The sequence below is a fragment of the Lepidochelys kempii genome, chromosome 1 (genome assembly GCF_965140285.1).
Source record: "Lepidochelys kempii isolate rLepKem1 chromosome 1, rLepKem1.hap1, whole genome shotgun sequence".
Taxonomy (NCBI): Eukaryota; Metazoa; Chordata; order Testudines; family Cheloniidae; genus Lepidochelys; species Lepidochelys kempii.
In genome coordinates this window covers 192,975,302-193,000,206 of record NC_136380.1, presented here as the reverse complement: position 1 = coordinate 193,000,206, position 24,905 = coordinate 192,975,302, and the positions used below count along the sequence as shown (strand labels likewise).

The 24,905-nt window shown below is 39.4% G+C and overlaps 1 protein-coding gene across 2 annotated transcripts in view; it reads left to right on the top strand.

The window, feature by feature from the left end:
- The window catches only part of NECTIN3 (nectin cell adhesion molecule 3), a 119,483-nt gene that overhangs the window by 40,110 nt on the left and 54,468 nt on the right, over positions 1 to 24,905 (top strand). For both annotated transcript variants that reach the window (XM_073306147.2, XM_073306137.1), the window contains exons 3-5: positions 1,643 to 1,939; positions 5,893 to 6,010; positions 15,510 to 15,661. In XM_073306147.2, coding sequence (XP_073162248.1) covers positions 1,643 to 1,939; positions 5,893 to 6,010; positions 15,510 to 15,661 — 567 coding nt within the window. The remainder of the gene's footprint in view (positions 1 to 1,642; positions 1,940 to 5,892; positions 6,011 to 15,509; positions 15,662 to 24,905) is intronic.

Here is a 24,905-nt window from a genome sequence, read left to right as displayed (position 1 = left end):
AACCAAAGCTGATTTTCTTCCTCCCGCTCCCCCCTGGCTGGGGGGTAAAGCAAAGAAGAAGCAGGAACTGTCGGTAGTGTACCAGTGGTGACCTCGGTTCTGGGACACTTAAGAGCATCAGTCTACAAGCATAGCTCCGGAAGCTCCATCATTGCTGCCTCGCCAGCATGCTGACCCAAATCCCTTTGGAGTCTCAGTGGGCACCCCATGGACTCAGGATGTAAAGACTTTCCTAACATCAGAGGAGAGATGCCTGCTGTATCTGCAGTGTTCACTCCCCAAAGAATGGACCGGCCAATGAGATATCCCCACACCTGAGGATGAACTGCTGTTCCTGCTGTGGGAGAGGCCCCTTTCCCATCCATTGGACCGAGCTCTCTGGTACTGACAGTCCTAGCAGTTTCTGACAGAAGTGATAGCTTGACTTTTAAGTTAAAACCGACTACTGTAAGAATTATTTTCTTTTAAATATAAACTGCAGTAGAGATGCTCTGGACACCTAAGTTCACAAAATGTTGGGCAGTTGGATATTCTCCATTAATACCTTGCAGCATGGGAGTGAAATCAATCTCTTATTTGTAACAGGCTTAACATTCATAAGTAGACTACATTTCCTTGCACTTAAAAGTTTGATTTCTTCGTAGGCTTCCCTTAATGTATACGAGTTCAGCCTTCCTTGATGCCATTGATTCTTGGGCATCTCAGGTCTTTCCTGATGTTGGGTTTTTGCATGTTGATTGTCTCAGTAGATATGCTTAAAAAAAAGGAGAGCTTAGTTCGGACTAGTAAAAAGAATGTTTTATGGCCAGAGCATAATGCTGCAAGCCACACTGTTAACTACCAAAGAAAGTAGGCTAAAGGACATAACGTGGTCTGATTTGTTTAATAGCTTGTGGAGCAAGCATCTTTAGTACTGCTTGTTCTTTAACCAAAAACAAACAAAAAACCTAAACAAACAAAACTCCACTCCCGTATCTATGAAACTAGCTAGATGATAGCACTTCAGGTACACAACAAAGAAGATTTGGGTTCTAAGACGACACTGGAGATGTGCACTTGTAAATAAGTGCATCATACATTCCTATAAGTGTGTGTGTTTTAAAAAAAAAAAAAAAAACCTGAATAAATGTCTGTTAAGCTACAGAATTGCTTAAGTAATTGTGTAAAATATAGTCTCTCTTCCTGGTTAGTAAAACCAATCTCCCCAAATGTAGTCGAAAGGCTATATTTAGTTTCAGTTCACATGTTTTAATGGTTACCAACAAATGAGTGTCTCCGTTACCTTGGGGGGGTGGGGGGAGAAATCAAGTACAGATGTGAAACTAGATTAAAATAAATGATTTAAAACAAGGTTTCCTGCTTGCTGATTAAAATTTGACTTCTATCACTTAGATTTAAAATCAGTCCACCCTGGCAACGTGCAGCACAGGGGTGTCAGAGCTGTCAATTGTTCAGATTACTTTTAAGTATCCATTGTGTCATCAGCTTTACCTGCTGGTTAACAAATCAGCCTTGAAAATGAGTTGTTAGTTGTAAGCTATTGGGGATAAAATGTACATACAGGAAATGAAGTGAGGTTAATGAAACTTTTTTTTTCTGTCTTGACTGAAAATATACTTATACTTTTTTTTTATTTCAATAGTTGAACCCATTGTGAGCCTAACCAAGGGACCAAACTCTTTAATAGATGGTGAAAATCAGACCGTAGCAGCCATTTGTACAGCAGCCACTGGAAAACCTGCTGCAGATGTTGCTTGGGAAGGAGGTCTTGGAGAAATGGAATCCAGTTCTATTTTATTTCCAAATGAAACTGTGACTGTTGTCAGTCAGTACAAACTCATACCCACCAAATTTGCCAGAGGAAGACGCATAACTTGTGTTGTGAGGCATCCAGCTTTGGAAAAGGAGATGAGATATCCTTACACATTGGATATATTATGTAAGTATATAACAAGTTAACTATTGCTTTTACAGCTGTTCTGTCATATTACAACTAGGCCTTATAGTACGTTCCATCAGTAGATGTGCAAGCAGTGTACAAAGAAGGTCACTGTCATTGCCCCATCACACGGATGGGGAAACAGAGCAATGGAGAGGTGAAGTGAGTTGACCAAGGACTTGCAGCAGGCCACTGTCCGAGCTGGGAATAGAACTCAGGTCTCCTGAGACCCAGTCACTTGCCCTACTTGCTGAGAAGCATTGCCTCTTAACTTTTAATTAACTTGATTTAATTTCCCATTTATATTCCTCATATGTTTCTTCATGGACCCTTATTTTTTAACAAATGTGACTAATACTCAGATGTTTAAGCTGAAAGAATTCAATTCCTCTTCTTCAGCTTTACAGGGACTTGTTAAATGGGAAAATGGAGTTTGCTTATAACAAGAATTGAAGTATTTAAAAATACCTGAAATGGTGGTTACCATTTCACACTTGGAATAATACAAGGCATGATATTCCCAAAGAACTTCAGTGATGAAAAATGTTATGGGGTAACTACGCTTAACCAGATCACTCACTACACTACTGAGAGTGTTAGAGAGAGTGGATAACTTGAGAATCCTTCCACTTGGAAGTCTTATTTTCTTTTTTAATATAGATTCTTTTTTTTTTGGTTTGTTAAACTTGAAGTCCTGGAAAGAAACAAGTGACAGAAGATGATAAATTGCCAAGCCCTCCTCATTATTTGACCCAAAGGCCTACCTTGTAAGAATATTCTTTAATTTCATAACTTCACCTTCTATCTCAGCTGTAGAAATATGCAGAGCTTTCATCTGTTAGCAGTGTTTGTTTTTTTGCAGCAAAAAAGTTTGTGTATGACCAGATTGTTTTGGATTCTGCATATTTACTATTGTTAGCATATCACAAGCAAAAAGTATGGCACATGTACTACTTAATTTTCAGTTCAGTAACAGATAAAACGATAAAAGATCTCTTTCTAGCCCTTTGCTGTTGAGCTTCTGGCTACCTGAAAAACTTTGTCTTGATGGTCACAGATTAAAGCCCTAACAAATTTAGGGCTTGTTTACAGTGCCCTACAGTTTGGATTATGGGAGTGTGAATCGCATTGAACAGCAAGTGCTGAGCTGCAACTCCCCCATGTGGATACTGTGGGTGTGAACTAAGAGGTTCTTAAAACAGGACTACATTTAGGAACCTCTTAGTTCACACCCACAGCATCCACACAGGGGAATTGAAGTTCAGCACTTGGCGTGCAGTCCTTTTTACACCCCAAACTGAAGACATAGCCTTAGCATATCTCCCTAGATTGACCAGTAATAATGCTGTGCTCTGGTGGCCAGCTGATTTTTGACAAGAGTTGCCCCCGAAATAAATTCCAGTCCGTTTCTTCCCATTGAAGAGGAACTTCTAACTTATCATAAATAAGTTGAATTTCTTAAAACTTTACATTGTACGCTTTGTTTGTCATTTTGATGTGCTATTACAAACTTTAGTCCACATAACCCAAAATGGATGCCTAAAGTTGGGCTATCAAATATATGACCAGAGTTTTCAAAAATCCAGAAAAAATGGGTTCCTACAGATTCAAAATTTAGCTTTAGGCATCCATTTTCAAACGTAAACTATAACACACTAATGGGTGCACAGGAGATGGGGAAAAGGAAGTGTAGGATGTAGATCTTGGAATAGAAGAAGCTTGTAGTTTACATCTATTGATGGGTTAGAGTACCTTAATTACTACTTCAGAAAAGCAGCTGAGTGGTGAAAAGATTTCAAAAAGATACTTTCCCTCCTTCTTACTGAACATCCGGTCCCTTGCTGTAATCTGTTGTATCAAAAAAATAAATGTTTACCATCAGTTACTAGTTGGTCACATAAACACACGACCAAAAGAGAATTTTCAGTAAATTTTAACCTATTGTTGCTTTTTATGGTTACCACTTGTAATCGATTTAGTGTATTAGGGACTGGAATGACCTTGAGACAAGTATAATTATTGATTTTTGCCTTCAGCCATCTTGGGAAATACCATAATAAATAAACTTACGGTCTGAGAATGCTATTGGTAGTAAAATTGTTAACATGGAATCAGGAAACATTTGAAATGGTATTAAAAGACTAAAATTGTGACCTATTCCAAGTAATACACAGCCTCCTCGAACATAACCTTACGGTAGCCCATCAAGTAAACCCACTGTTAAAAACGTGTAAGAATTGTAAAGAACATTTTTGAAAGACAAGTATGTTCTATTGACTCAATGAACTTTTAATAATTTTAGAACAGTCTGTATTGGATGATTGGCTGGTTTTAATGTCTAATTGAATTTGGAAAGAACTTTAGACTACGTTACACATCTTTTCCCCAGTATTAATTAGAAGTGAATAAACTTTAATACCTTCCAAAACAAATTATAAAAAGCTACTGGACTTCATACTCATGACAACTTGCTTAGTGTTCTTATAAAATTGTGTTGAGCATGAATAGAGAAGCAGTTCTGCTTAGTGCTTTGTTTTAACGTATACTAACAGTCTTCAAGTGAGTTCTGAATCTCTACACTTGAATCTGAGTAGAGTGTTTTAGTGGAGTAGTCCTAAATATAAGAATAAGAAGCAAGTTGTGAGAACTGTAAATACTCCATCCAGGCCCTGTGCTCTGATGCACAAATAAGGAAGGAAATTATCATAACTTTTTTTAAGTGTAAACATAAAATGAAGATTAATTGAATACTGAGGCAATTCTGTTAAGAGAGACTACCAGTTTTTAAACTGCTACTCCCTACATGTCATTTGCATTAGTGTGCAGTCTGGAGAGAGAAGCTGCATCCTAACACAATTGATGACAATAGCTGAAGAGAGACAGGCATAACAGGAAATTTCCAGTCTCTATAATGTAACCTTTCTGGCCTAGCCCAGTAGCAATAACCAATATCCATAATATGCCTCAAACATAAATTAATAACACTAAACTATGTATGAGGTGGAAAAATGTGGCTGAAGAGAGAGATTTCAAGTCTTGCTCTCCTTTTCAACCTTTGTGCCACCTGCATTTGGAGGAAGTAGTTGAGCCTGCTGTCCTCGACTGAGAACAACTATCCTACTCTGAATTCTGACCTCAAATTACTTAAGTGTGCTGGGAATAGAACTTTTTACTGTAGCAGACCCTTTCAACTGGTGCTTCAATTATATTTGAATGTTTACATTATGTTGCCGTATACTGTGAATTTGCCCCAAGCATACCAGTGGAAGGCTTACAATAAGTGTATATTTAAAACTGTCAGACAGTTTCTACAACTGGGTTAGGGTGAGATTCTGGGGGCAAGACTGCTAATACTGAGGGGTTGAAAGAAGTTGGGAAGATGGGATTCAGATTGGAGCCATTATCACTATTGTCTTTTGGGTCCTTTGAAAAGAAATAAAACAAAATTAAACACAGAATACACTAAAGTTCCTTGTTGGTTTGACAAGTAGTATTAACATAGGCACAGTGCAGATACCTACTACAGTATAAATCATTAGCCAAAAGTTACTCAGGTAGTATGTGCAATTCATCATTTACCACTGTGTAATATGAATTTTTTTTGAATTAACAGAATTTGGTATATTTTAACTATTGAAATTAACACTGCATTATGCTAAAAATTGGCATTGTTGGTGTAAAGACTATAGTTATCTCGGCTTGTTTCAGTTAACAAACTGAAAACTTATGAGGCCCACTGATTTGCTTTATGTTAAGCCCCTGATGCCAACCACCCAAGGACACATGTCATTTACTAAGCTTTCCAGGTAGTACTATCACCATTCATTGGAGATTAAGCACTGCCATACTGGTAATTAAATACAACATATAGATATATCATTCTAAACAATGCATGTCTCCTTTTAAAGATTGTACTTTGAGTACTGGCTTTTGAAATTGCACATATTTTATAGATGCCCCTGAAGTTTCAGTAACTGGGTATGATGGAAACTGGTTCATTGGAAGAGAGCATGTTCAGCTCCGGTGTAATGCTGATGCAAATCCACTGCCCATGGAATTTACATGGACCAGGTAAGTGTTCATGAAAATCAAACTTAAATGGAAAAATTAATATTTTAATAATAGAGTTTTGAAGGGTGTTACTGGCTAATGACATAGTGGAAACAAGGCCCTTTCACTGCTACTAGCTTGTCTGGTTCCAGTATGTGACTAATGCACATCATATGTGGTTAGAAATGACTGCTATTGAAATATGTCCCATACTGATGCATCAGACATGGATTCATACATGTGGACTTTTAAAAGAAAAACATTGGCCTTATACAGTTGATGGCCCCTAAGGAAAGGGGAACAGTAGCAACTGGGGTGGCAAAGTACAAATAAAGAATTATTGTTACTCTGAAATCTAAACAGTTACCAATACTTTAGGATAAATCCATTTATTTTTATAAATGGAATAACTTCTTTGACAGGTGATTGTGATATTGAGTTTCTTGGACTTCGTGTAAGATATTGCAAGCACCTGTTGTCTAGCCTTCCTCCTCCGTGTGAGTTGGGGACATGTTTAAAGCAAAGATGTAAAAAGACTGGATATTATTTGAATAAAATTATATAAAACTGATTACATTAAAAATTGGAGTGGAAAACACTTAAGTATCATTTCAATCATCAAATTTACCATGCCTTAATAAAGAGTAAGGCCAACTGTATCTACTTCCAAATAAGATGCATGAGAGGCTTGCCTCATGACTCGAAACTTAAGTCAATCTGTGTTGGTATTTGGTGTCTCTGTATGTCTTTCTGTTGTGTAATAAAAGCTGTATTTCATGATTGTCATATGAATTGGATGTCTTTACTGTGAGTCCTGCTGCCTGCTATCTGTAGTCTTGCATGTTAAGTATGTTCCCCTGGAGGGAGCCACCTCCCAGGAGCATATAGATGGCCCAAAAAGGTGTAACTTTCCTTTATTCCTCTTAAAGTAATTTCACTTGGTCGGTCTATCTGAAACAAAGAAAATTATTTTGTGTGAGTGTTTAAGCATATATAATACACCGTAGTAGTGCTGTGAGAATCACTGATACATGATCATTAAAGATCAGTTGTGGTACCATCTTGTATCCTCAAGTTGCTTCCTGAATCAGTTAAAAGAAAAAAGACTAATAGTTTTAGCTTTGTCTTTGTCTACACTGGAACTTCATTGGCAAAACTTGTGTCATTCAGGAGTGTTAAAACACAGACATGCACCCCGAACAGCAGAAGTTTTACCAACGAAAAGCGCCAGTGTGAACAGTGCTTTGTCATCAGGAGTCACTCATTGTGCGACTTTTGGCAGCACAGGAATGTCACTAAAAGCTGCATGGTGTAGACAAACCCTTTAAAATTGTATTTTGAAATGCGTGGTTAATAATAATAAACATATAACCAAGGTTTTTCTTGAATGGAACCTCCTAAACGCAGAACAAAATATGCTATCCAACTATTACATTAAAAAATTAAGAAACAAATCAAATGAAGTAGTCTCAATTAGATCACATTTAAACCAGGTTGATTAAAAAAATCCACTCCTAATACAAATAGTAAAATCTAACAGTGGTTGTCAGTTAATCCCCAATTAAATTTCATTTAAATCAGTTACATTCAGTTTTAGCTTGGCTAAAATGCTCAACATTGAAACAATATACATTTGAACCAGTGATCAAACCATAATCACAAAGGCAATACAAGCTGCTTTTCCTGATGATACATGCAAGGTGGCTCAGTTTCTCTTCTCCAACATGTTATGGTTCAGGTTAAAAGTAATAAGGACAAATAACTAATCTAGTTTTAAAAGATATTTTAACCTTCTCAGTAATAGGGGCTTTCATAACACTTAAACCAATTCCCAGATTTAATTTCATTCCTCATGTGGTATAGACAAGTGTGACATTTTTTGTAAAAGCAGAGAACTTTATTACAAGAAATTTGTATACAAGCTCATCTACAATTTCTTGAAATTAACTCTTTGGCAGAAACTTAATCATTAAAAGAATGCTGACTTTAAAAAGTTGAGGTAGAAATTTATTGGCAGAACACTGGGCTACAATGCAGAGGGTCAGACCACTATTATGCAAGGGTAGAGAGCTTGGTTATGTGAGGGGTATTTACTTGTACTTGCTTCTGAAAAATTAACAAAGTAGTGGCATTTGGGGAAGGCAAAGGCAGAATCTCATCTGCCTCTTTGTCCCAGGAAAAAAAATTCAGTTGAAGTTGATTTCAAATCTAGTTTAAATTCTAAGTAATGCTATTGAAGAAATACAGAATTGAACTGGTGCAGAATAGTGTATTTTTGCATTTTGTCCACTGAATGTTAAGGTGAAGGAGATATGTTATATTCTCAGTAATAGTAATAACATTCTGAGCAATCTTAATAACCTGGAAGTAGGTGGACATATCTGTACACAACAAAGTAAATGAATCCTTGTTTGGCTGGGGAGATGAAGACAAATGAGTGTGTATTGCGGCAGTGTGTGGTGGTGTTGCAATGAAATGACACAAGTCCATGTACAATCAGAAATAACTTAAAATAAACAAATACAGATTGGTGCATGTTTAGCCATTTGACTCCTATAGTGGGAAGACTGAGATTGGCAAGCAGGATAGCTATTAAGCTGCAGAAATAAAATATTTCTACAGTTGCTAGCAGTCACTGGCCTATAGTCAAAAAGATCTCAAGTGGAAGAATGTCTGAGGATGTTCATTCACTGTACATGTTGAATTTTTGGGATATCATTCATGAAAAGTAGTTGCAGCATGTGGCATTGCATGGCAGACTGTGTTGACACTTTACTCATGGAAATCACACACTCGCGCTCTCTCTCTTTCACTCTTCTTCGAGTAGTGTCCCTGTGGGTGCTCTATATCAGTACACTGCCTGCGCCACACTCATACCCCAATAAACTACCTGTGGCTTGCAACAGAGCAGTCTGTGTCCAGTAGTTGAACTATGCAGCTGGCTATCCTTTGCTTTCTTATGCCTTTTTCATTTTAGTTTTTTCTTAGTGTTTTTTTTAGCACAAGTTCATGCTTTGAGAGGGTTCACCCCTTCTTTCCTCTGGGTCCCCATTCTCCCCCTCCCCTCTCCCCAGCCCCACATGTGGGATATGCCGAAGACCCTGGACTTCAGACCTTTCCATATGTGCCACAAGTCCTTCTCTTGCAGTGATGAACTTCCCTCTCTGCTGCTTGGGAGAAATCTGCATTCCCTCTAAATGTAAAGTCTGTTTAAGATTTAAAAACCGATCTAAACAATTGAAGTAGGAAAAATCGCACATTCCTATTTATGCAGTACTTTGAGATCCATGTGGTGAGTCACCCCCAAATAGACTGATTCCATTGACCAGCTCTGCTTCGGCAGTGACCAAAGACCCCAGACTTTCCAAGAAAAGACCCTATTCTCCAGAATCGGACGAAAAAGGGAAAGTCACCACCTCGATCTGGGTCCCAAGAAACCTCCTCTCCAAACACACATATTGCTGAGGCTCCCTTTCCTTCAGTACTGTGACTACAGTAGCATACCTAGAAGTCAGTTTAGAGAGCTTCTGACACTGGCATCTGACTCTGCCTCCGAATGTCAAAATGAAGCCAAAGTCCTTATTGGTACAGTCTTCCATAGCCAGAAGTGCAAACTGTGCCATACCTATTCTGGTGCTGCATCCGGCACCAGCCCATATGCTTACTCCTGAGAAAACACATCCAGACGTCCTGCTACTGTCCAGGCTCCTATCTCACAAAGACGTCCGAATCCTCAAAGAGCCCGAATCACCATTATTGAGAGGTACTGAGAGGCATTCCTCACTGGTACCAACTCATTTCTCTGAGCTTTCTTACCCTCCTTCCTTTTCTTTGATGGTGACTCACCCTCTGGTACCGACACCTTCCCCATGCAGGCTCTTTGAGAGAGACCTCAAATGGTACTGTTACAAGATTTTGTGGAACTGCCTCACCAGCTTCTTTCTAACCCCAATATTTATGCATGTGCAGGTCTCCTTCTGGGCCCCGTACCAGTCTGACCATCAGTACCTACACCATTTTCCTTCCCATTTGGATAACATCCTCTGACTCAGGTGTCTGTATGAGATTCCTCCACCTTCCAGCCCTTCTCCCTAGAAACTGACATTTGAAGAAGGAGCTCATAGCAAGAAATACACCAGTTACCATAGCAAGGAAAACGTTGGGATCTTGCATTATTCCTTTATGCCTCATCACAGTGCGCTTGCTGGAACCATGGGCTTCTTATGTCAACCCTTGTTACATAGGGTACTATCTCAAGAATTCGCTTCAGGAACATCAGCGAGTACATCTAGGTTGTGCCCCACAGACCCATCCTCTACAGCAGGAACCAGTGGAAGAGGAAGAAACGTCACCTCCCTGCAAATCCTCCTCATCAGATGAGGGCCATGCATACCTTAGCATCCTGTCCTAGTGACTTTAAGGCCTTTCAAGAATCCATGAAAAGGATAGCAGACACCTCGCAAGTCTTGGTAAAGGAGATTTGGATTTCCTGAAACTCCTTGTTGGATAACCTACATTCACCTCAGGGCAAGATTGTCTTGCCTATCTGTGAAGCTTTGCTTATTCTGTTCCGTGGCAAATGGAGTGTGGTGAACTCTCATATAGGTTGTACTTCCATATAGATGGGTCTACAAAAATTATTACATCCCCCCCAGAGGCTCAGTATTTATTCTCTTAGCTCTCTGGTGGTCAAGGCTGCTAACGAATGGAACAGACAGCATTAGTCCTGTTCAATGCCATCGGACAAGGAGCTAAAATGATTGGATCTGCTGGGTCGTAAGAGCTGCTACTTGGCCTCCTGGTAGTTCAGAGTGGCCTGTTATCAAGCCCTGATGGCTAAGGGTACGTCTTCACTACCCACTGAATCGGTGGGTAGTGATCAATCTATCGTGTCTAGACGAAATGTGACAGAATCGATCCCCGAATCGATGCCTATACACCACCTTGGCAGGAGGAGTAAGCGGAGTCAATAGGGTTGACTCGGCACCGTAAGGATGGCCAGGTAAGTCGAACTACACAAATAGCGTAGCTGAAGTTGCATATCTTAGTTCGAACACCTTCCCCCCCACCCCCCCAGTGTAGCCCAGACCTAAATGTGACTTCAGTTTATTAAAAATTTTCATCTTATTGAATATGTGCCTCAGGAGCAGAGAGAACAATTTCAGGCTCTCATTACAGAGGGTCAAACAGTTGCCAAGGCATCTCTCCAGGCTTTGTGCAATTGTCAGTTGCATCTAATGTTCTATGGTTATGGCAGCCAAGCTTCCTGGGTGTAGTCTTCAGGCCTCCCCGGGAGGTACAAAATACTCATAGAGGACCTTCATTTTGAGGGCCCTCAAGTTGTTGAGTGACAACCTGGATGGGTCGTTCCATTCTCTGAAGAACTACTGTGTGACACTAAGTTCTCTAGGCATCTATATACCTGCGAATAAAGAAAATGCAGCAGGTTACAGACAGCTCAACAATTTTGCCCAGTCCACTACCAGCCCATGAGAATGGCTGAACACCCTCCCGCGCGCACACACACATAGAAGAAACCCAGATTCCCTAAGAAAATGGCTTCCCCTGCAGCAACCTCCCAGCCAGTGACATCTTCAAAATGTATGTTTCAACCCGTTGGTTGACCGTGGTAAACTACTTCTTGCTGTAGAACTTATATTTCACTTATTCCCCTCGTACCCTTATGGGGATTCTCTCTCCTATTATCTGTCTTCCTGGGAGCTCATCACTTTGGACAGATGGATCCTAGAAGCAATTTTCACAGGTTTCTCCATCCAGGCCAGCTCCTTACCACCCCATTCCTCGCTAAGGACCCTTCTCACAAGAGGAAAAAATTCCTCCTGGCTCCGGGGGAAATTGAACCTGTCCCATCAGAGAGAGGATCCTGTTTTATCAGGATAGAATTTTCTTCTTGGTATTTTCTTGTCCAGAAGAAAAATGAGGGGTTGGGGGAGGAGACCAATTCTGGACCTCAGGACTTAAAATACTTCTATCCGCTCCTGATAGTTCAGAATATGGCCCTAGGAACAATAATTCCCTCTCTGGGAGTCTTTATTCCTTCAACCTTCAGGATTCTTGTTTCCATATCACCATTCATCCCTCACACAAGCAATTCCTTTGCTTTGTGGTATGCAAGGACCACCTTGCCATACAAAGGTTCTGCACTGCAAAATGTATCAAGAATCTATTCAACCTCTTCTCTCCTATGCAGGAACTAACACCAGCATGAGACCTCACTTGAGTTCTCAGCGCTTCGAGGAAACTTCCATTCGAACCTATGGGGAGTTCCCTCCTTCATTTGACCCTTAAGATCTTGTTCCTCGTAACCATTACTTCAGCCAGAAGCGTAAGAGCTTGGAACCTTGATGGCAGACCCACCAAATACAGTGCTTTACCAAGATGAGGTGACTTACTTCCTAAGTCTCCTGCTTAACATGCAATTCAGAAGAGATTAACCTGCCGGCATTTACCCCAAGCTTCACTGTTATAGAGAAGAAGTGAGCCACCATACACTTGGTGTTAAAAGAGCTCTTGGCTTTTACCTTGACAGCAGTAGGCCCTTTTGGGTTTTCCCTAGACTTTTCATCTCTGTTGCAGAAAGAATGAAAGGGGACATCTGATATGGACTCAGTCTGTCCAAATGTGTTGTAGGTTGCATCCTCTCATGGTACGAAGTTTCTTTGTTAATCCACCCTCCTCCCCTGAGAGTTACTGAGTCCTGGTGGAATGAGCAATCTAGACCCTTTCAAATATACACCCATTTCAGACATTTGCAGGGCAGCCACCTGGTCTTTGTCACCCATGTTTTACCAGCATTACACTCCTTCATGCCTGCCTCCAGAACCGACATGGGCTTTGATGTACTGTGATCCATACTGAATCCACTTCCTCGTCACCCTGCTCCATGATGGGAGTCTGCTGACATGGTGCACCCATAGGGACGCTACTCAGGTAATCTCTCATCCGTCTTTACCTTGTATAGTAACTGGAGTTCTTCCAGACATATGTCCCTAAGGGTGTGCCACAACCCACCGTCCTTCCCCTCTGCCTCAGAGCCTTTCTTGAAATATTAGTGGTTGAGAAGAAACTGCACTAGCATTGGGTGTGCCCCTCTCTTGATATATTCTTGAGTCAAGGCACAAGGGTATTTAGGGTTCACATGTGGATCCATACACTGCTGACTGAAAACTCTTATCAAGAGAGCAAGGGTGTGTGCATATCCTGATGTGGAGCATGCATGGAGGGGAGGGGGGCACCTTTTGAAGAACTCCAGTTACGGTACAAGGTAAGTAATGTCTCCTCTCCTGTCCTCCTTTTTTGGTTAGTTGTAACTCCTCTATGCCCTGAAACAGTCTGATTCCTTAATTAGCGGTGAAGGACCATTTAAAGGTGCCCCTAAATGAAAATTTCTCAGCACATTAACAAAAAACAGTTGGCAGAGCAATACCTATGTGAAATGATACAGGCTGTTCAAGATACAAATGAATTAGTGTTAAGCACTACATTGAATGCTGCAAATATACTCAGCTCTTCCTCCTCCACACATTTGAGTTGTAGGCCCTTGATAGTAGTCCCTATCTCTTCCTCTACAGATATCAGTGCGGAAGATAGGCATTTCCACTTGCATCAGTCTTGCCTGTACTAACAAGATAAGGAGCTGTAGGTGGTCCTTTGGGCTTTGTAACTTTGTTTCTACAAAGTTTTTCTTAAAATATTGCTCCCTAGTCAAAACTTTCAGATAAATCATGAGACATAAATTCAGGTCTTATTAAGCCCAAATGTATTCTCCTGACTTTGCTTCTCAGACTTCTAGTAATGGCAATTTGAAGGACTGAATTAGTTAAGTTGTTCTATTGTCAGTAAAACCATATTGTTACTAGTAAGAAGTCTTTTTTTTATTAAAAATTTGACAGAACTTTGCTTTAGTTTCAGGCCACATCATTCCTTAACTTAATTCCACTGACATGATTTGGAGCTAAACTGGTGATTAAGTTGGTCTGTTTTAAGATTGCTCATTCTTGTAATAGTCTTTGAAAAATGTGTCCATCAATCCTTACCTCAAAAGAGGGAAGATGATTTGTTTACAGCCTATAAACCTGCAGAAGAGCACAAAAGACTACTTTTCAGGGCATTCTGCGCCAAGAAATTCTGCACACAATATTTATTTTAAAATTATTCAAATTTTATTTGTCAAATAAATGTGGAGGCTCCAGCATGGCATGGGGAGCACAGGCCACTGGCTGATGGAAGATCACTGTGCTACTCCACCGCAACACCATCTTCCCCCCGGGCATGGACTCAGCGGTGAGGCTTCACCCAACTGTGACATAGTGTGCCCCAGAAACACCCCAGGGCCCTGCCCCTATGTGCCAGGTGCACCAGGTGTGGGCAGGCAGGATCCAAGTGTGGAGGGGATTAGTGTGGGGGGATCCTGGTGTGGGTTGAGAGGATTCTGTGTGGGGCTATCTGGGTGCTGGAGGCTTAGGTGGGGATCTGGGTGCGGGGGGATCTGGATGCACAGGGCTTGTTGGAAGGTTCTGGGTGCAATGTTAATGGAACTCTGCAGGAGGGTCCAGGTGAAGGTGGTTGGGGCTCAGTGTGTGTGTGGGGGGGTGGGGGGGTGGGGGGGGGGAGGGGGGCCTCAGTGTGTGATTTCAGATGCTGGGGGTGTGGGGCTCAGTAGGATAGGGATCCAGGTGCAGCTGGTTGGGGCTTCATAGGGTGGGATCTGGGTGTGGGTGGGTTGTTGGGGTGGTCCAGGTGCAGGGGGAGTTGGGCTAGTTCTGGGAGGGTTGGGAGGGTTCTGGATAATAAGGGGGTCTGGATGCATGGGGGTTGGGTGGATGGGGGAGTAGCTCCTTGTACAGCGATCCCTCCCTCTGCAGCTGAGGAGCGATGGGTACAAGAAGTACGGGGGGCGGTAGTGGGAGAGGAGGGAATTGGCAGAACTTCCCACAGCAGGGGGCAGAAATCTGGGGGTGGATCTGACATGACCCCAGATACCATGCAGGGGAAGAGGAAGTCCCGTCCTCCTTAGCCCAGCCGGGACTAGCAGCTGAGCCTGGCGCAGGGTAGGAGCCACCAGCTGGGTCTTCCCCAGTCCTGCCCTGTGCCCCACAGTGATTTACCTCTCTGCTGCCTGCCCTGGGCACCCGATACATACTGCTGGGGAGGGTCGCATGACCGCTCTTAGGGCTTCCCTTTGCTTCCCCCATCAGAAAGTCATTTTTCTGCAGGGAAACAAAGAAATCTACGGGGGACTTAAATTCTGCGCAAGTGCAGTGGGGCAGAATTCTCCCAGGAGTAAAAGACTCAAAATAAACAAATTGACTTGACATTGACATTGGTTTTTAACTGAAAGGGCTTTAATAAATATAACGAAATTGCATTCCACAGAGCAAGCTATTGTAAACATAAAATAATTATAGTTGGAACCTTTTTAGATAATACATTTTGCATTTAATTTTATTGTGTAATTTCTGAGCATGCTTAAACTGCCTCCAAATATTGTCTAATTCAGGTTGGATGGACAATGGCCTGAAGGTTTAATATCTTCAAATAATACTCTGCATTTCAACAGTCCATTGACTTACAATTATACTGGGACTTATGTCTGTAAGGTGACCAATTCCCTTGGACAAAGAAGTGATCAAAAGACAATCTACATATTAGGTGAGTTGTTTCTCCCTTCCCTTCCTAAATGCTTTGTTAAAATACTGTGTCAGAAATTGGACTAGGTGTCTAGTTGAACATGGTGTTTTTTAGCCATGTTATATATCAGGTTACCTAAAACTCAGTCTTTGATTAAAGGAAATATAAAACTGGGAAGGACAAATGGAAATAAATATTAGCCCCTTGAAATAGTATCAGTACTAGTTGGGTAATGTCATTGTTCTGTCACATATGCTGTCTATAAATCGTAGTACTTAAAAGGACCACAGTAGTGTCTGAGACTATATACCAGCCCTAAGTGATGGTAATAAAGATAAGGAAGTAACCTCTGCCACCGCCTAAGAGCAAGTGTTTCCCTCCCTCTGATGAAAACAGCATTATTGACAACATCCATGCTACCTAATTTGAGATCAGTTGACAAATGGAAGAGATTTTAGCTGGTAAGGAATTAAATAAAATTGAAGTGTTGGGGGTGAGGGGAAGAAATGTTATAAAACCCAACTTAAAACAGTTTCCTGAGGGAGTCTGGTTTTATTCCTTTATCCTCCGGTGAGCTAGTCAGAATAACAGTGACACTTCTCACTGCTCATACACTCCTACAGAGCAAGCATAAAGCTAATTACAGGGGGCAGAAGTGGTGAGAGCACATTGCTCCTCCTGCCCCTTCCTGTCTGTGTGGTGCTCTCTTGTGGGTGGGGTATTGACACAGCTGTTGGCGGACTTTCAGTTAGTATTTAAATCAGGAAAGCACTTACTACAGTGCTGGCTAAGGTAAAGAATCTCAGGAGCAGACAGAAGTGCCACATTATCATAGTACATGTTCCTTTGAGTATAGCAGCATATTGAAAGGGTACCGTGTCTTATTGAAGATCATATGTAGTAGTCTCAATAGTGGAGCTGAGACCTAACATTATTATATTACCATGACGATGGGGGTAAACTAAATGGAATTACTTAATTGAAACATTTGCATCTATTGATAAAATTAACGGGTGGTAGCAGCATTCAGAACATTAACTATAAATTCATTATATTCTTTCTACGGTCTCGAGGGCCAGTCTTCATGGTAAGGTCTGAATCCATTCGTACCTCAGTAGCTACTATCCTGGTGGCATTGTAGCTAGGGAAAACTACTGATTCAGCCTGTAGACCACTGAGAGTGAGAAGTAAAGTAAGTGCCTCTTTGGCTATTGGGGCAGAAAAATGATCTTTCTTAAATGCTGTGAACGGAGAATGCAATTGAGCAAGATGGCACCAAACAATCTACAGATAAAACTTTTGAAGTCACACCCTCTGTATACCAATTACTTACTTGAGTAGGCTTCACTAATTCATAGCAGTGTGGCACATGCTGGTATATCTCAGAGCTGGTTGACTGTAATCGAATGGGAGGGAAAGGTGAGCAATATTGAACTCGGTACACCTTCACTTGGTTTGGGGAGAATTCAAACAATGCTGTCAGAGGTGGAATTTCAATATTTTTAACTAAAATTGTATGAACATTATACAAAATATTGCCGCGTTTAAAAAAAAAAACCTATGAAAATAACACTTGAAGAAGTTCATAAGTATGTATATACAATTCTGTGACCTAAAAATAAATTTGTCCTAAGTATCAGTATCTTCATGAGGTTAAATCACCTGTAAATTGTTCTGTGATTCTCTGCTTTTTTTGTCTTAGTTGAATTGTTATCAGAGTAGCAGCCATGTTAGTCTGTATCTGCAAAAAGAACAGGAGTACTTGTGGCACCTTAGAGACTAACCAATTTATTTGAGCAAAAGCTTTTGTGAGCTACAGCTCACTTCATCGGATGCATGAAGTGAGCAGTAGCTCACAAAAGCTTTTGCTCAAATAAATTGGTTAGTCTCTAAGGTGCCACAAGTACTCCTGTTCTTTGAACTCTTATGTTACTGAAGAAAGCTAATGCTTAATTGTAAAGGTTGACTAAGCTCTGGTCTACGCGAATAGCATAGCTGAAGTCGGCGTATCATAGGTCGACTTACCTGGCCGTGAGGATGGCGGCGAGTCGACTGATGCCGCTCCCCCATCCCCTCTGGAGTCGAAGGGGAGCACAGCGCGTTTGGGGATTGATTTATCGCGTCTAGACGAGACACGGTAAATTGATCCCTGATAGATCACTACCCACCGATCCGGTGGGTAATGATTACCTGCCCTAAGAAGCTTTGGAGAAACTCTACAAAACCTATTTAAGGTTTTTAAAGCTTCCTGGGTATTTTAAATCAAATCATTTTAAACAGAGATGGTTATTTGTTAAAATAGTAGTTCAGAACTATTTTAGTCCTGCAGCAGTGATGACAAGAACACCTAACATATATGAATGGGAACAGTAATCCTTGAACCTGTTCAGTTGCGTGTTAACTATTTGTAGAAGAAATCAGCTGGAACTAGACATACAAGGTATATAAAGGAAAATATTTTCACTTAATTAAAAGCATTGATATTTTAGAGTTACTGATGCTTTCTGATCATGATTTTTGCAGTAACTTTTTATTAAGCTTTTCTGTTAACCTACTTTTAATGGCATAAAAACATTTAAAAATTACCTATAGCACTTTAGGTTACTGAAGATGAAAACTCTTGAAAAATTGAAATGATTTTCTATTCAGGTGAATCTTTGCATTTGATCAATAAAACAAACAGCTCATTTACACTACACATCTCTCCTCTATGAATACAAATTTTTGTCCTGTTAGCAGCATTGCAGGAAAGATGAAACTTGAACTTTTTAAAACAGTACACTAAAACAAAGTTGTTGCAAAATCTTCAACTGCTTGATGATCCCCATTAAGTGTGAATCAGTCTATGATCACAGCATTTAATTACACAAAACTCAACTATGACGAGATATGTGCAATGATATTTGAAATAAAAGCAGTTCAGCAGTACCTCTTGGCCAGTTAAGCTGTCCTAAACTTAAGTCTAGTGTTGTCTTTTGTGCTCACATTTCACCAGTTAATACTGGATATTATGGGGAAAAAGCCACATGTGAACCACTTGGTCTAGGAAATTAGTTACTTCAGTAGTATAGTAAACATTTAAAAAACAAAGAAAACCCAAAACTTTTTATAATAGACTATTGACAGTATCTTGGTCTATATATGGGAAGAGTAGCTAAATCCAGAAGGAACAAATGTATTCAGAAATACAACATGAAAACAAATTAATTCCAACCTGAAAGCATGGCTTGATGTGTCTGTTTTAAGAATGGAAAATCTTACCCTTTCAGGGTTACCCTTTCAGTCTCTCCACTTACTGGCTTTTGTAAACATATTACAGAAGGCTCAAGAGCAAATCTTACAATAGGTTTTCTGACTCTTTCAAATGTGAACATGAAACCACGAAAAGTATCCATTAAAATTGGGCTGTTGTAAAGAGGGGAAAACTTATTGATACGTACTGTTTCATAATTTTTTTTGTAAATTTTAAAAAGCAATTTTATTTGCTGTTACAGATTATAATACATAGAATTTGAACGTTTAAATATAGTTGATCTTGAAAAACTAGTTACTATGGTTTTTAACAAACAGATTGCATCTATTGTTAACACACATTGAGCATAATGTGGCTGCAGTCTTTGTAAAGTGAAATAACTGCAATTATAAAATTACTTTGCTCCCCTTTTTCAATTTCAAAGATAACAAGGGTTCTTAGACTTTTTTCCACTAAAAGTTAGTATTAACTATTTATATCTTAAGCTATTTCAATTATCTTAATATGCCTGTCCAAAGCTTCCAACTGATTATCAAAAAAACTTTTAAAATTTCAACAGTGCATACCAGTCTGGAAGAATGGTCAGAAAAACTTGCCAGCCAGTCATTAATCTGTAGGTAAACAGTCATAATGATGGTGAGCTAAGGAAAAGGACACCTTAGTCGCTTGTCCAAAAAAAAAAAAAAAAAAAGTAGTAATATCTAAACTGAAATTTGCAAGGTTGTTGAGCTAAAAGAAATTGCTCGGGTGCTAATTTATATGATTGCAAATATACATTCTAAGATAAATTGAGGTAGATACAATTGTCAATAGAACGATTAAGTCCTGTTTGTCAACTTCTGTAAACTAAGAATTTCATTCAAAAATAAACTTAATAAATAAACAAGAAAAGTAAAAACCAAATTGAACATCAAGTTAATCTGTTTCTGTGCAGTTTCCTAATGGAGGAGGATAAAAAGGATTTGAAAATGAGCTTAAAGTTGATGAGGAATTTTACCTGATCACATACCTAGCACTAAAATGCCATAATGTGTGTGTGGGGAGGGGAGGGGGTCATTTTTTTGTTTTTGCTTTTGCGGTTAGATACAGTAAAGAGCTCATAGCAGAAACAATGTCTAGTGCTGCACAGCTTCTCCTTCACACAAATGAACAATGCCTTTGAGCTGGAATTCAGAGGCAGTCCACTGTTGCTGGAGGGTCCAGAACTGAAACCTGCCTTTAGACTCAGGCCACCAGAAATTATGCAGCTTGTGCTGGAACTCATCTTGTCCCATCCACTTGGTTTACACTTTTGATTTTTGTCAACTTCTAGCACCGGTGTCTCTCTCTCTTCTCCCCCCCCCCCCCCCCCGCCCCCCCTCAGATTAGAGATACTTATAGTAGTAAGGGTGTAGTTTTCTGGTTTTTCCAGTACAGCAACTATCTAGCAAGTTCCTTCTGCTCCCACCACAACTATTAGGAATAGCTCTGCAAGCCTGGAGCAAAGTCTAAGAGGTCTGACTTTTCTGGAAGATCAGAGGGCAAGCTATGTCCTGCTGCTGTAAGCCACCAACCCTTTTAATGGGAGGGTGTGGTGATTTGAGTTGGACAAGCTGGGTGGGAGTCTTGACTCCTGTCTGACGTCACAGCTCTTCCGCAGCAAGGCTTTCTCAGGGTCATGGAACCCCTCTCAGCCTACTCATGGAGGTAAGTCATGCAAATTTGAGAGGCTATGGGTTGCAAAAGTACAGAAGTAAGCATCCCCTTCACAAGGCAGCAACTCTAAAGCTTCAAACATAGGATAAGAGATTTCAGGTGCTAGCAAAGGGATTTGACCCAAGGATTTCCAGTGCCTTGGGTCATAGTCCAAGCTGCACAGGAAAATTCAGAACAGACTTGGCCGACCATCAGAGCATAGGATCCTAAGAAACTAGACGTCAGAGAAAGTATATCCCTCGGAGTCTCTAATGCGGAGTTGCTAACTACATTGGAAGCATCCTTTGGTAGGAAGATGCAATTGGGTTAGTTCCTGGATAATTCCTTAAACTATATAAAGCTTTTGCTTTATATCGTGGGTAGGAGGGAAGCGTGCTTCTTCCTAGTCCATCATCATTTCAAAATTTGCTTCTCGCCCACCACCCCATTTCTTTGAATCACTGCTTACTACCTTTTGTTTTGTTATGAGGAGAGAAGCTATGCAGCAGAATGAGAAACGAGTGTTACATGATCTTCTTTCTGTTAGCAGCTTGTCTCCTTATTCAGCCCACCCTGATAGTCTAATAAGAAATGGAATTTTTTCTGGAGAGACAACCTTAATTACCTTAAGGTTACCATCTGATTGCTGTTAATTGGTTGTTGGAGTGTTCCTACAGCTCTGGAAGAAATCTTCTAGTGGCTTGAGTTGAAGGGTGCAGCTTAATCCTGGAGTCTAAAGCAACAACTTTTGGATCATTTCAGAATTCTACAGGTGAGAGGCATTATCTATTTTAAATGAGGAGAGAAGCTGCTAACAGAAAATTATCAGGGCAGAAATTTCTCATTCTTGAAAGACAAATTACATATTGAACAGAAACTAATACTCCATTATAAGCATTCAGTTGAAAGGTGCTTATTTGGGGTACTAGACTGTAAAGTAGGAGAAGCACAAGTCAGTGGGTTGAGGCAGATCATTAGCTTTATATAAAATTAACTGTATTACTTCCTTAGTTAGCATGTGATGAAGTGGAAATAAAAGTTAAAGAAGCTCTTAAGCCAGCAGTTCTCAACCAGGGGTACATAGAGGTCTTTCAGGGGATGCATTAACTCATCTGGATATTTGCCTAGTTTTATAACAGACTACATAAAGCACACCTAGCAAAGTCAGTACAGACTAAAATTTCATACAGACAATGACTTGTTTATGCTGCTCTGTATACTATACACTGAAATGCAAGTACAATATTTATATTCCAACTGATTTCTTTTATAATATTTTAAAAATGAAAAAGCAAGCAATTACTCAGTAATAAATAGTGTGCTATGGCATTTTGCAATTTTATGTCTGATTTTTTGTAAGCAGTTAGTTTTGAAATTAGGTGAAACTTGGGGTATGCAAGACAAATCAGACCTTTTGAAAGGAGTACAGTAGTCTGGAAAGGTTGAGAGCCGCTGTCTTAAGCCAAATTTTGTCAAAATGGACTAATTTGTGTGTGTCAATTTTCAGGTGCCCAATATGAAACACTGTTTCACTGGGTTGGGTATGAGATACTTTCCTGGAAATGAGATGTCTGAAGTTCACTAACAAAAAAACAATAGTGCTACTTGCTTCTGGAAGTTTTGGCCTTGAGCTGTTATAGCAGCAACAGTGGAGAAACTCTGGCCTTGACATTTGGTAGTTGGGGAAGGAAGGGGCAGGGGGGAAAGAAGACTGTACCTTTATTTAAAAAAAAAGTTAAATTTAAAGGGACATTTAAAGACAGAGTTCAATTTTAGAAAATACTAGAGAAGCATTAATAGCTGTTGCTTGTTAAGAGTATGAATTATCAGGTCTCCAAAATAAGTGTTCTGGATTATATTTTCTAGAGACTTGAACATACATAAATGAAAACTGAGGCAATAATCCTATTCTAATTGACATTTTAAGATCGCTACTTCTTGCAATCCTTTTAGACGGTCTGGTTGTAGAATATAACACAAACTTGTCGACAGTATTACATATTCAAATTAATCTCACTAGTTCAGGTTTTCAGATAAGAAATTTTTTTAGAACGCTTAACACTGTATAAATCAATTTAAGCAAAAAATCTGCAGTTGACACTGGTTTTACTTGATGGCAATTGGAAAATGCTTTCCAGGAAGCAAGCATTGCTTACTTCTGAACACAAATGGAAGAATTAAAAGGATGAAACTTCAGAAAACAGTTCTCTCTGGTGAGGAGAACTAAGGAAGGATTATAGCACTAGCTTTTATTTCTTAAATCTTGAATTTGCCACCATTGCCTGGTTCTGATGCCATCTGAAGTGTTGTAGATATGAATCTAACCTTTATTTCTTTAATATAACAAATAGTTGTCAGCCTTGATTTGGGGGCTGGGGGGGAAATTGATTTCAGTCTCTGCCCTTAAATCTAAGGATGATGATCCTGGTAAATTGGGGTTGTTCATCCTTTTCCCTTTATAGGATGAAACAAAGCTTTTTTTTTTCACTTCAGGTTGAACTTCTGGATCACTAAAATCATAATCTGAATTCCCTTCATTACTTTAGTGCATCTTCTCTCTTTTCTTATCCTAAATTCACTTAATTTTATATATAGATGTGTTAACAAATCACTATAGGCCACAGTTTGTTGCTTTCAAAAGATTTTTTTACAAAACTAGCAGTAAATACATTGAACAGAACTTGGCAACACAAGTAAATCATAACGTGACACAATACATGAAATGCAGATGAAGAAATCAATTGCAGTAAGTATTGTGTGCATTGAAAAGATAAATTACTCAATGTAGTATAAGAATTTTATAACCAATTCTACACAATTGTTAGTGTTACCTGTTTTTAAAAAATTGAAAAAGATTGCTCAACAAGAGCCTGTAAACATTGCATTTGTCAGAGGCACTGAATTTTCTTCTATCTTACTTCTAGTTTTGTTCAGTTACTACCATTTCAGGCTGAGCAGCTTAAATGCTACTTTAACCAGTCTCATTAGTTTCACTATTGGTGTTTAGTTGCCTCATTAGTAACAAACAGTGTTAAGAATGAGTTAAAGATAGCTTGATACTTGGGTATCTATTGTCTAAGCAGGTTTTTTAATCTCTCTAAAATGTAAACTGAAGTCATGAGTCAAAATTTTTCAGTTTTAAAAACTCTTGGATGAATTAAGCTTGCAGCTGGTGATAAGCTACTAATTCATACAGCATTTAAGAAATTATACTTAGTATATTTGATTTTTCAATTTAAGAGATCATGAAGTCACTTCATTTTAAACCACTTGCAGATATTAGGCAGTCTTATGACTCCAGGCGCTGCTTACATATAGAAGCATGTACATCGCCAGTTGACTTCGAAAATCAAAAGAAAAAAGGTCTCGTACAACCCCAGTAGCAGATTTTATAAGTGATGGTTCAGTGCATACTCTTGAGAGAGCAAGATAAAACTCAGAATGTATGCCATTATGAAGGAGACAGGGAATGTAGGGGGAAAAAAATTAAAATTTGCTTAATAACAAGAGTTAAATCAATTGACATTCTGGAAATGTACTATTTATTACATATTGCAAAAAACTATTTTCAGTGACTTTCTTCAACTGGTTTCTGTAGACTATTTTTCTAAAACAGTGATTATCAAATATCAAGTTGCATTGTTACACTGACATCCTTCCTTCTCTTAAAAGGAAATTCATAACTAGAGAACTGCATAACATAATTAACTTTGAGTTCCTTCACCATTCCCCACTTAGGCTGTTGAGGTTCTATTAACACAGCCAATGTTTTGGGGAGAATAATTAAAATCAATAGCTTACTTTCTGCTAACTTAGCACACAATGTATAGTTTTTCATTCTTTAAGAGTTTGTTTCAATGCATTGAAAAATTTCAAAATTTAATAAAAGTTTAAGTTAAAAGTGAACTATTATTTGTCCTTCGCCAATATTAATTTTTCAACCATTTCTTACCTTTTGGTTGAGGAATTGGTTAATGGTTGGTTTTGTTTTGTTTGTTTGCAGTAGATAATATCCTCCATGGATGAGATAAAACTGGTTGGAAATAGTAAACTCTAAAACCTACATAAACTGAAAGGAACTTCTCCATTTTTTCAGGAGAATTAATGGTTACTTTAAAATTTGACAGTGATTGCTTCTGTGCCATAAAAGCAGTTCCCCACCCTGCTTATCGTATAGCGGAAAATGAATACACAGAAGCCAATTCAGAATTAGTTGGAAAACTATAATCTGTATTGCAAAAGTACTTTATAATTGCTCAGACTTCTTAGAAATTTAAGAATGAAAAACTATTGTCTGTTAGTAGAGAACCACATATTTACATATTCATCAACTTGGCT